At 39.5% G+C, this 13,504-nt stretch overlaps 1 protein-coding gene across 1 annotated transcript in view; it reads right to left on the bottom strand.

The window, feature by feature from the left end:
- Window positions 1-13,504, bottom strand: part of SATB2 (SATB homeobox 2) — a gene marked incomplete at its 3' end in the record, with an annotated part of 122,170 nt that overhangs the window by 59,877 nt on the left and 48,789 nt on the right. Inside the window, exons 3-5 of the mRNA XM_079539136.1 lie at window positions 8,508-8,634; window positions 6,306-6,429; window positions 1,437-1,539 (exon numbers count right to left, since the gene is read on the bottom strand). Of these exons, the coding sequence (XP_079395262.1) occupies window positions 1,437-1,539; window positions 6,306-6,429; window positions 8,508-8,634 (354 nt within the window). The remainder of the gene's footprint in view (window positions 1-1,436; window positions 1,540-6,305; window positions 6,430-8,507; window positions 8,635-13,504) is intronic.

The raw sequence follows: 13,504 nt of genomic DNA, 5'->3' as shown, positions 1-13,504 counted from the left end.
TCTCTACTGCTAAGAACACTACAGTTAAGGGCTTCCAGTGCCTCTGTAACTGGCATCACACCCTTGCCCAGTTTGGGGGGAAGGGGGGAAGCCTATCTCTGCTCTCCAACAATGGCAAGTAAAAGCAAACAGTGATGACCTTGAAGCTATTCGAGTCCTTTGATTGTTTTTAACCAGGAGGATATGTTACAGCACTTCAAAAGAAATTCTTTTATTAAGAGATACCATTTAGAAAAAAAAGACACTTCTGCCTAACACAATGGCAATTTAGAGAGAAAACAACTACTAAATTTATTTGGCATCAACATTTTTACTTCAATCCTAACTCATTTTAACAGGTGAAAAGCAACACCTGCATTTCCACATCCACACTGTTACCCACATCTGCCTGAACCACCTTCCTTCCATCCACAGATAATTTTTCTATAAAGCATTCCTTTTTATTTCTGCCAAGTGAAAAACTAATCACCACACAGCTGAGAGTCCTGCAGGTACGTGCAGCGTGAACCAGACATGCATCAGAGAAAACCCACGTGCCCTGTTCTGATATTCCATGCAGTTTTGCTTCCTGTGTTCCTAATTCGAAAAGTGGATTCTTGATGCTATCATGCAGATTTCTAGTCCGCCCTATGGAAACTAAACAAGAAGCGTTTCCCAGCTCATGTATGCTGCTATTTTTTGGTGTGTTTTTAAGAAAAAAGACTGCAGATTTTTTGAAAGACGTTAATCTTTGTGTGACTCAAAATACAACGGCTTCTCAATTAGGACAGGACATTGCTGTAGTTCTACATAGCATCTGTGAATCCTGTTACGACTTTCCTGGCCACTGAAAGGATCACAGACAGAAACAACAAAAAAAGCCTATGCCTTCCTTCAGACAAGGAATCTTCCCTTCAGTAGTATAACAGAGAAAAATATAGAAGAAAAATGTTATTTAGCAACACCTCCAAACAGCCAGGTACAAAATGCTCCACTGGTATCCAGATTCCACATGAGAAAACATGGCAGGAACTGTCAGTATAGTTGGCAGGACTTTAAACTAAGAGCAAAGGCACCTGCTACTTAGACAGGCTCTTTAGATTTCATGGTTATAATGCAACTAAGGTGATTTACAAAGTAATTACAGTTTTAAATTCTGAGCTACTAGAACACTTTTTTTCACAAAACATTTTAGCATAATTCAAAGCACAGTGGATCTTCCAGCACAACTAAATGGTATATTATAAGCATGTATTGAGTGACTTGTTTTCATGCCAGCCTTGTTTGTAAAATATCAGATCTAATTTCAAGTGTGCTGTGACCGTTCCCTCTTTGTAGATGAACTCACTAATATTATTAAAGCTTACCATCACTTTTACTTAAAGTAAATAATTGCAAACCATCATCAGAAGTTCAACAAGCTAGAAAGAAAAAAAAAAATAAAAAAATCAATTTACCTTTAATCTTCTTGTACTTCTTGTACCATCTCCCAAACTCCTGGCACTTGGTTGCTGACACATTGGCATAGTATGTGCTATTTACAATGGATGAAATCATACTCTGGAAGTACAGAAAAAAAGACAGAAAAGTCCTTAAAATATCTTGCATAATTTGAAATTTTTCCACGGAAAGTGAATGACATGAAAACACACAGTGATCATCCATTTTTGCCTTTAAAACCAAAAAGCAGTATTCGGTGAGAACACAAAATTGGTTTTATTCTCCACTATATAACCCCAAACCTAATTACTCCGGTTGAATAACAAAGCAAAAATAATGCAGGACAAACCCAGCCTGAAACATAGCATAGGCTGAAAGCAGGAGTAATTCTACTTCCATTTGTCCTTGTGCTACTACATTATATACATTAGTTGCACAACAGTAGGTGGTGCCATGCTGGGGAGCACGTGCTTGCTGCATCCAGGTGAGAACAATCATGACTTAGGTAAAGGTAGTCAGGCTAAAGGTAAGATTAGACACTCCAGCATGCAGAAACCAAATAATGCTTTTCAGCTCTGTTCTACTTCCAAATGCAGCAAGACCATGCAGCCAAGAATGAGAGAACATTTGTGCTACCCTCTACAGAATGTTTAGGCAAATAAGTTAAATTAACGTAATTTATAGAAATGTGATTAGCCCTTGTTTGAAAAATCACCCAAAAGAGAAATTAACAGTGATGTTCACAGTGCAGGGAACTACGCATACTGCAATACAGAACAGACAAAAACCTCAGCAGATACCAACAAAACTGAAGTACCGCTTGTTTAACCACCACCACTCTGCTCTTTGTGAATTCTCTCTTAGTGACTCTCATTGCAAGCCAACTGGAAGCAGAGAAAAGCAGTGCTGTTTTGCAGCACCTGATGCCCACAACAATAGTTCCTATCTGGGACGCTTCTGCATATAAAGTGGGAAAAAGTCTGGTTGCTGGTAGTTTTTCCTTTTTTTGTTTTTCAGGTTTCTTCAGCCATTCAGAGGAGGCAACTTTTTAGAAATAACATTTTGCTTCTCTTCCCTGAACTATTCCAGGGTTACTCGCTCTCAGCTTGTGTACAAACTCAAGGAAATGCAATCTAACACCACTAGCACATGGGAGTCAAAGTGCCTTCTTCAGAAGCTACAGTTTTTTCTTCTGCCCACTTTCCTCACTTAACGTGAAAGCCTAGAAAAGCACTGGCAACATTACACAGCCTTCCTGCACAGGGACGAGAGAATAGAAGTTCAAGCTGTTCCTCACAGGTTCCTGTGAGCTCTTGTGCAAAACAGCACCTAAGCTATCTCTGTAAAGCTACAAGGCTTACACATAGGCTTAGTCAGTTTTAACAGTTATTTTAAAATAAAAAACATCCCCTCCCTCCCTCTGCCACATTCATCCAGTCTTCTAACAAATTCACTCCAGCAATTCTAGTTGTTCTTAAACCTTGAGTTTAGGGGACTAAAAAACCAGTCTAAGTAAAATCAAGACTTGAGAGTACTGGATGGAGTAGACTGGTATAGTCCTCAGCACGTAATTTCACTTTCAGTAAACAGGGTCTTCTGCCTTTGCACTTTAACTTTTCCTCTAGAAAGCTACTATGGTGCACTGCAGTGGAGTTGGAAGGCTATAAAATAAGACCCTCTTTAAGTGGCAGCTTCAATTTCTAAAACTGAGATTCAATTTTCTAATTAAAATCAATATTTTGAGACATAAACCTAGCATTGTAGTAGCCAGCAACAATTCCTTCCCCATAAATCCCTGCCTGTTCTGAATCAGTTTAAGAGGCAGTAGTATTTTGAAAGCATGACACAGTGACAGTCTCTGCTAACAAAGGATTCTAAACAAAGTGGATCTATCTTCCATTTTTTGAATGCCACATCAGTTAAATTTTCAGTCATTTAGGGATGGTGGGACAACTGTTTAGCTTTGCCTGTGCAGCAATTTCTCTTTTCTGCTTTTCTTCTGCAAATCCTCTAGCTCTATAATAACCAACATTACAGAAATTGAAGGACTATTATATATCACAGAATATCTTAACCTATTCACCTTTATTTGAATAAAGCAAGGCTTAAGCTAAATAGGAAACTTAAATAGTATATCAACTGGCAGAACGTCCCAGGACAGATTCTGCTCACCCACTTGACAATAGAGCAGTGGAACTTTCAAACTACAAAGAAAAATACCCTCATCACTATAAAATTGGAAGGGATCCTATGACTATTTCTGTAAGAAACCTTGATGAGTTTGCAGAAAGGGAATATCTATTCAGAAGAGAGTAGCAAAACAAAAACAAAACAAAAAAGAAAAAAGAAAACACTGAGTAATTGCAAATTTCTAAATCATGAGTATCCTTCCTGGGAAAATTCTTAAGGAAAAAATAGATTATATGAAGTAGTCATATGCTGTGTTTGGGATGTGCGTGCAAAGACGGCCAAGTGAAAGGAAAATTTACTGGACTAAAACCTGAGAAATATTCCCATAAAGAAAATTTGGTGCAGTAAGTTCAAGGAGAAAAACATGGGATGTGTCCACATGCCAAGAAATCTTCGTCCAGTAAGAAGACAAAACACGTGGTCAGTCTTGAAATGAGTTATACGATATACAGGAAAGACAGAAGTCTCTATGCAAAGATGAAAATGCTGAAGTAATTGGATTTCCTTCTGGCACACACTCCCCCCTACCTACCCTCCTTCCTCTGAGCTTGGATAACTGGGATTTATTTGTTTGAACAGCAGCCTTATGCTAAGGGTAGCTAAGCTGCAGCCACATAATACACCTTGCAGAAAGAAAAAAAAAAAACCAGAACAATTTTAAATCAAAGTGAATGATTACATTAGTGGCAATCAGAATCCCCATCTGGGCTGCACAGAGAGCTCGTGCACCAAGAACCAGAGATGGAGCACCATCGCGGGTGGGAGAGAGAGCTCCCTGCATTGCCCCTCTCCACTTTTATACTTGAGGCACTGTGAACACATTAAAAACAGCAGCATTTACTCTGCAGTTCGACTCCTAAGAGACCACTCTGCAATTTGCTGCTGTCAATAATATATTAACCACAAGGGGGTTGTAATGACATTTCATATTTGGCACGATATTTTTTTAAAACTGATTTGGGAGAAGGAATTGTATTACAGGCATATTCAGATGATAGTAATAGACAGCTCCTACACAGCCTTCCATTGTATCTTTTGTATTTTGTGAGCCAAAACAAAAGAGATTGAAACGCTATGGCAATAATAATAATAATAAATGTTGCATTCTTGCAGTCCCAGTTCAGAGGTCAGTCACTACTCAAGGCCAGTAACAACTATCCTTAAAAGTAAACACGTTCAATTTTCTTTCTCCATTTAGCTTTGACCACTAAATAACTACTGGGGCAAGGATTCTTGCTGCTATAGTCCTGCCATCAATATTTTTCAGTCTGAGGCTATGGAGAGAGTAAACCAACTGCAGCATTTCCACCTGGCAGGCTTTGAAACTAAAGCGGGAGGAAGACGACCTAGACAACAAATGAATTCTGCATATAAAATGATACATGGTTTAGTTATGCTGCATATTGAAGAAGACTGGGCAGAGACAACCATATGCTGCAATCATCATTAGCTGACCATATTCCACTGGTAATTCTATTTAAAGAAATTACACTTAAACTGTGTGAAGGAAAAATACTTCCGTATTCAACACGCTTAAACTCTGTGCATATCTAGAGTCACTGCGACTCCTTTAGTAAGTAAGACAAGTTACACAGCTTTTCCTTGCAGCCTTCTTATTCCTTCCAGTTCTGCAGTGCCAACACAACTAAGGAAGATGAGGAACATTTTCTGCTGTAAAGCAATTCCTACCAATTGCAAAGATTCAAATTCTGCTCTGTAACCCTGTGCTTTTCCTAGAGTTGTAATCATGAGACAGTGAGGTGAATCTGTGCAGGTTACACACAGAAAGAATTCTCTTGGTTTACAGAGGCTTTGGATCACGAACTGCAGGATGAGCATACAGTGTGCTGCAAGACAGACGGCCATAGGAGAAAAATAATCAGATAAGGGCTAGCAAATGCAGTTGATTTTTTAGCAAGCAAGAATTACAGAATTCTGACTTTTTAAAGATGCAATAGACAAATAAGATTTTAATGAAGTTTTTAGAGGTCAATAATATATTTTTTGTTCCTAGCAAGTTGCTTGTCTGCGTGCTGAAGTGTTTTTCTGTGTTTTTTTGTTGGTTTTTTGTTTTTTGTTTTTTGAGAAAAGGAGGTCCCAGCCACAAATATTTTTTGAATCTCTTGTTACGACAATCTGAAATACAAATATTTCTCACAATGTCTGTAGGAACCTACATTTTAGACATGACAGTACTGTCATTTATAAAGCAGTCATGAGAATGAGACTATGAATTACTGTGCTTCTTAGAAGATAAATATATGGTTTTTATTACTGTTCTCTAGAAATTTGGGCAAAATTGTTAAGTATGTATTCTTTTTATCATAGTTGGAGGTTAGTGAGATCTACTCATGTATTACGTTGTGGAGGCAGGCCTCTGCTAGTCGAAAGGAGCCACTCAAATCTTGCATTTAATAATCATCACTCCTATTGCAAAACGTTCAGATTAAGGTCTAGATGAAGACTCTCTGAACTGCAGAATTAAAAAAAACAAGCAATTCATTCATAATTTCTACCTGATGACCCATTAATAAAACATGGTATAAAAAACACTCTATTTCACATTAATTGGAATTTTTCCTTTCTAAAGAAATGAATAAAGTGATTAAATACTTAAAGATTGCTTAGCTTAAATCCTTTACTGAATATTGGATCTTGGGAATCTGGCTTTCCCTAAGCCTTCTAAAAATACTAACCTGCGAAAGAGGGCATTCTTTGGCTAATGTGCTCTGATTCATCTCTTTGAGCAGTTCCTTTAAGGCATTGCGAACTGTGGCATGGTTCCACTGCTCTGCTGGCAAGTCTTCCAACTTGGAACAACTGTCAAAACAGAAAGTAGAAAGCAGATAGAAACATCACCTTCACAGATGCTTACACTTTGTGTACAAAGCCACAGACCTTTAAGCAGTGAGCAGAAATGAGACTTTCTTGCTAAGCCAGTCCACCAAGGTGTTTCTCTCCTCTCTCCCCTCCCCATCACACCCAGCTCCTAGAAGATGTATAGGTCAACCAAAATTATGACAGTACACGGCAGGAAAAGCAGCTAATTCTACTATGATGTACATGTGGCATAACCATTTCCTCTGGGACCTGATAGAGAGAAAAAAAACTCTGTATAGACCAAGCCACAGAGTTGACTGGATAGAGCCATGCTCTCAAAACAAAGATATTCCTGCTGGGATAGAAAAATAAACATACATGCCACAATGTCACTAGCAAAATCAGTGAACAGTAAGGGTCCTTGCTGTGTGGAAACAAAGCTTTGAGCAGCATCTGAAAAATGAATTTCATTGAATACAGGTTCTTAGACTGTCCTCATCGCTGAAGTATCCGAGAGCCTTTCAGAAAAACACTAAGCCATATGCCCAACATCTGTCACATGTAGTTCATTCCACTTTCATTTTACAAGAATTGCACATGTAGTAAAGCTTTTGTCTTCATGTGAACTGTGCCTCCTCTAGTTTAACAAGCTCATGGGCTGTGTCTACATACATGGGGTGAGACCTAAAAAGCACATCAGAAAGCTAGGGAGAGTTGTCATTGCCATTCACGCCTTGAGACTTAGCGCACACTCTCCAATCAGACTCTGAGGAGGTTCTGCTTTCCACCTACACTGTCAGGCTTTACCCTAAGGGTTGAAAGTTCAGCTGTGCTTGAGGTGTTCAAGTAGTCAATGACCATCTTTATCTCAAAGTCATGGACCGTTTTCTATTTACACTGCATCCAGGCCTTCAGGCACTTTGAAGATAAAAAGCGAGACCTTGATCTTGGGTTGATACTCACTGGTAACACTATCAGAACAATAGGCTAGAAGAAATCCTGGTAGCTCATACTTCTGGAGAGGTGAGTTACTGTACTCCTTTTATAGTAAGCATAGACTCCAGATGCTTTCACAACTATGCTGAAGAGATGCAGCATAGAGGAGGTAACTATATAAAACCAAGGAAAGGTCTGTAAGGGGAACTGGAAACCTCAATCGACATTAGAGATAACAGGAAGGAAATGCTGGCATTCAGGAGATTAACTTCAGAGAAGAGCCAAATACTTCCAAATTTCCAAGTAAACTGAACAGTTGGTAGGTATGTATACACCATCAATGGACCCTTACTTTGTTCAGAATGAGCTTTGAATAAATTATTCCAGTGCGTCTGTCATTTTTGCCTCTTTCCTCTGATGTATCCTGCCCATAAAGCTACAAATGACTGTGCAACGTAAGCTTACCACCACGTCTACAGAGTGCAATGCTCCCCTTGCCACAATTCCTTTCACAGGCACCAGTTGCTGTTTAAAAACTCTTTTGAATGCAATAGAGAAAAATGGGGAAAAAAATGTAGGAGTAGGGAAAATGAGACCAAGTAAGGATAAAAGAATTAGGAAGTTTTGCTTTGCTAGTCAGAACTAGCATTCAGAAAAGGAAAATGTTTTCCAAAGGCCAAATGGAGCTGCAGTAACAGATCCCATCCTCATCTTCTTGCTTTTCCATTGGGCAGACAACTGGAGAACAAAGGAATGTCAGCAAGCTCCTCTCCTCTCCTGTCTCAGCAACTGGCAGTAGAAGACCTGAGTTTCACAATGCAATCCCTGGAAAAAGGCAGGGTGTTTATTTTTTGCACTCATTAAGGCCTTGAGAACCCATCAAATCAGGGATTGTGAAACTCTTAGGTGAGTTTCTGCCTTTCCTCTGTTACCCTATTACTACTTCAGAAAACAACAACAAAAAAATATCAGAACATGCACCAAATAGCTGTCAGATGACCTACCCTTCTCTTCATTTTTCCCGCCCTGTCATCAAAAGACTAGAAATTAATGAAGACAGGATGTGCTGATCTCTATAGTAATGCTGTAATTGACAAAACAGCTCAGAGAACAGAAAAGGACAGATGTTTAGAAACACCTACCTTTGTAATTGGATTTTCAATGTCACAACATGATAGACATCTTGTAGCATGTCAGCTACTGTTGCATCTGGTGCATCGGTCACATAACTGAGAGGGAGGGGATTCCACCTCCCAAGCTTGATTATTCCTGAAAGAAAACAAAATATTCATACTTTGCATTTTACTGCCTGTTTACTAAACCTTTTGATAAGTTTGTTTGTTTAGGAGATTCAATATGTGCCTTGAGGCTTATTGCAGTCATTCTGAAAAAAAAAAAAAAAAAAAAAAAAAAAAAAAAAAAAAGTTTTGTACTGAATCCTCAAGCAAACCATGGGAAACAGAACGAATAACTTTAGATTCTTAGTGGAGAGTTGCTGACATGTTCCTGGCTCTTAAATTGCTTCAAGGAAGCACAGAATGCTTCCCCACTTCACATCTTTCATCGTCTCACTAAAGACTGCCTTTCTAAGTTAGAAGAAATTTCAAATACTCTACACTCCACACTTCGTAGCCTCCAAAACCTTTCAGCAAATAAATGCATTGGTTTTGACTTGAACAGGAAAATACCTACATGTGGGCTTTCAGCACAGTTAAGATCTAATAATGGTGTTACTCCCAGTGCAGATGGATAGCGCTGGAAATCCATAAGTAGGAATTCACTCCCAGCTGCCAGTCACACTGTGCAGATAGCTGCTTTACTTAGCAAAAACAAACAAAACAAAACAAAAAAAAAAAACAGCAACAAAAAAAAAAAACAACTTGCAAGCTGCTGACCATAGATCCAAAATAGCATGGGGGCAGTGGGGACGTTGTAAGTCCTGTTTCTACTTCTGTTCATTCTCTAATAGGGATCATCACCTCTCTGGGTGTGCTCGTCACAAAGACTATAAACTTCAATGGTAAACCATTTGGTGTAGAGGTATTATTTCTGTTTAGACAACTGCCGAGAGCCTGCCCACACCAGAAACAATGACTAATATCCAGGAATTACTTCCAGGAAGAAGGCAAACAAATAAACAGAAAAGCCACAATGACACCTTACATGAAAACAGCAGCTCAGCGTTGTTCTGTACTGTATAACACATCACAACTATTACTTTTCTTCTCTCTTTTACCATATTTACCATTGCCCCATTGCTCTGCCCACGTAACTTCTTTCAGCTCAGCCCCACAAGATGCCCATCACCTTTTCTCCCATTTCTCCCGAACGGATGAGGTCTGCCTATTTATTCTCTTGAAGGATGCTATGAAGCCAAGAAACAACACTCCTCACCTTACTTTCTACTGGTTCCTTACCAGCTCTGGAATTAATCCAACTAAAATAAACAACAAAGGCCTTTTAAGCCTCATCTTTAAAAGACAACTGTAAAACAAATAGCACATCTGAAACAGTGATACAAATTTTTCTTGCACAGACACAAGTGGACACCACACTCCTGAAACCTTTAAATACCTCAAACGGCATAGTTTTTTTCCTCTTTCATAGACATAAAGGAGAAAACAATTAGAGAATAACTCCTTTTCTGCAGCATATGATTGTTTACATTTACCGTTGATACAGTGATTTGCAAGGTATTCTATCACCAGGTCTTAAGAGATGCTAGAAGAGACATGATTCATCTTGATTGGTACAAAGTTTCTATGCAACATGCTGGTACAGGCATGCTAATGCTTCAAGAACAGATTAGAAGACTTTTGGCACCCAGAGATCTTGTCCAAATGCAACAAAAAGTTAGCTAGTATTGCTTGATATCTAATGCTTGAAAATGGGACATAAACAGAACAAAAACATTTAAATGATGCACTGTTTCAGTATTAAGATTTAACAATCTGGTGCTGAATATGCTGTAGTATAAATAGTGCCTGGACTCCGATCCAGTAGAGTAACACACAGCACTCATTCACAGCACCGTATGTCTCCAGTGCTGGCTCCTTGAGTCATACTCCACTTGCCAAGAAAAGCTGTTTTTCTTAAGGGGATAGTTTACTTAATGTTATCTCTGGTGGCAACAAGAAATGCATATAGTACGGTGTATGCTAGTCATAAAATGAGCATCAAGGGTCCACCGAGTGAAATACGTGCTGGGAAAATACAGTTTAGCAGCTGACTTCCTTCATCCCCTTCTGCTATACAATAATTTAAAGCAAAATCACCTAAAAACCCAGAAATCTATACCAGCTTCACAGAACACTTGGCTTCCTATGTTTAACCATGCCAAGTTTTCATGTAATTGAAAAAATAAGCATCATATGCGCCCCATAAGTCACATCCAAATTGGTAATATTTATTTTTCATTCAATTAAGGAAAGCACTCAGAGAGCATTCCATCTGCAACTGCTCGGCCCTGGCAGTGCTGGTGAGAGACAAAGAGACAGCAGGGGAGCACTGAAGTTACCAAAGGTGTCCCCAAACTAAAAGGTTCAAGGAAAAGGAAGGAAAAAAAAAAAGCAAAAATAAAGCACACCCACAGTGCATCATGGAAAATACTGTGCAAATTGCTTCACAGCAAATGCCTGCTACTACTGGAAGTCAGGTAGGCTTTTTCTTTTTCTTAATTCTCCTCTACAACTGGAGAGGAAATTGTTTTGGCTGGATTTAGACAAACACAGGTGTTACCAGAATGCTCCTTGCCTCTGCATGTTAACACCTGCTGCAAGTTCTTTACATTACAGCACTGCTGATGTACGCTATTTTTTCAGCCGGTGTGATACGACGTGTGAATTATTTTTTTTCCAGAACACATTAAGCTGGTCCAAATGATAGCCAGAAGCCATGGTTTCTATCCAGCTCCTCAGCAGACTTTACAGGTGGTTTATTTCATGGCTCCAACACTGTATTTAAGGGAACTCCTGGGCCAGACTTGGGAAGATGATGCCAGTTTGTTGAGCAAACCCGTTCTCAGCAAGCTAAAAATCTTGTCTCTGAATTTAAAGCCTGTGGGCCAAAGCTTTCCCTCTAAGAAGGTCCCTTCTCTTCCAGGACCGCTGGACTGCTAATGCAGCAGCAACCCATGGATGAGAACAGCCCAGCAGCAAGGCATACATTCTACAAGCACTTACATTTTTATGGCTCTGCTCATTGAATCCATACAGCACAGCTCAGAGCTTTAACGTAATCACTTCAAGAAGTGGAACTGAGCTTTACTCTATCATGAGCTGAGATTCTGGGGTGAGGACACGAGTGAGCCAAGGCCGCTGTCTGTTTCAGTGAATAGCCTACTGCTCCAGAAGCAGATCAGCTTGCTTAGGAAATTTGAAAGCACATCCTTCATGAATCCACAAAACTCTTTTCTTAATGAGTCTCACTCTCTTTCTTGTATCAATGATCCCTTGAGATTCTTATATCGTAGCAAGCTCTTTGGAAGTAAAGTTCAACAGATTTCCAAGATTACATGGTAAAGAAATGGTTATACATGAAAACAGCTCTCAAAAACTCACTAAGAAGTGCTTGACTGTTGCCCAGGTCAGCTAGCCAACTGAAAACGAAAAACAAACCAAACAGCTTTCTCAAATGAAATTTTTGTCAGACCGTGTTTTACAAAAGATTTTCTACTCATGTTGGCTACTAGTGCTTTAATGGCATGTCCTGCCAAAGAGAGATCTTTCATTAAGCTTAAATCTCAGCAATGTGTTCACCTGGCATTGAAGACACACTCATTTGTTTTATCAAAATGCAGACATGAAAATAAGACAGAGGAGTCTAATGTTAAATTTGTGCAACTCCCTCTCCTGCAGCCATGCCCTAACAGACTAGTGGCACACTTCTGTGAGCTCACTTGTCTAATTCATCCACAACAACTGGACATTTTATATCAGCATCACCACCACTGCCTCAACGGTTTTCTGGAGACAGCTACAAAACGAATCATAAATGATGCTTGCCCAAGTATGTACAGAGAGTGAAAAAGAAGAAATTTTGTGTTTGGCTAATGCAGAAAAGGGGGATTGCAGAGAACAGCAATTCTTTACCAAGCATGATTAAGAAAAGCACTTGTCAAAGACAAGCTGACAAACCATTTGAATCCCTAATGCATAACACCAAAAAAATGAGCAAATGTAACCTGGTGAGACTCGTACGGGATGTGCCTGTCCATCTCCTTGGAGATCAATAGGCACACTCAGGTTGCAAACTGTGTACTGCAAAGCTCTTCTCTGACACTCCAGCTCCACGTTCACTGACCCTGAACCAGCACTCTTCCAAATGGCTGAGGAAGCAGGCAGTGCCCAAGCCACTATATGGTCTCCTGGGCTATATTTACCACTTCAAAGTGTTTTGAGAAAATTTGACTCGGCAGTGTTATACCAGACCAGGGCCGTGTCCCATGTTGCTATGGCTATTCCAAAGTTCAATTTACTGTGTTACAGGATCACAACCCGAAAGCATTTGACTGCAAACACAAGGCTGGGTGAAGAACACAACCATCACCTGCTGCCATCCCACAGGTTCAGTTAAATAGTCTTAGTTGAAACTTCCTAGTTTTCAACAGAGCTCTTATAAAACACAACTGGAGCTCAGAAGAAACTACAGCTTGGAATTAGTATCCAAACACTTCTGATTAATTTACAGCTCCAAACAAAAGACCTCAATGAAACACCCAACAAGATCCCTGCCCCTGGATAACTAAGTTGTTTACCTACCAACCACTGCTGACAGGGTTCCCTGCAAGACAAGGGGTTTGACACTGATTAGACCTGTTTCTCTTTAGATTTGTCTTGCCCCTATACTGTAGCAAGTGATTTTCTTTTGTTCAGCTGCGCTTTGTTACAGAAATTTAAAGCTGCCCTGTCCCGTGTAATAAGTACATCAAATTATTTACCCATAAATCAGTTTGCAGGAAATCACTACCCTGCAGTACATAATAATTCAGCCTGTGTTTCTAACCTGCGTCCTGGCTGTAATACATCATCAAACTGTAACGACAATAAAGGCGTAATTTCTACTTATTATTGTTAATCCAGCAAAGGGAATGAATTTTCAAGCAGAAAGGAGGGGAAAAAAGCAACAGGAGCAATTAAAA

Source organism: Tetrao urogallus, assembly GCF_951394365.1.
Source record: "Tetrao urogallus genome assembly, chromosome: 8".
NCBI lineage: Eukaryota > Metazoa > Chordata > Aves > Galliformes > Phasianidae > Tetrao > Tetrao urogallus.
The sequence above is the reverse complement of the archived record's forward strand: the minus strand, read 5'-3'. Positions and strand labels throughout refer to the sequence as shown.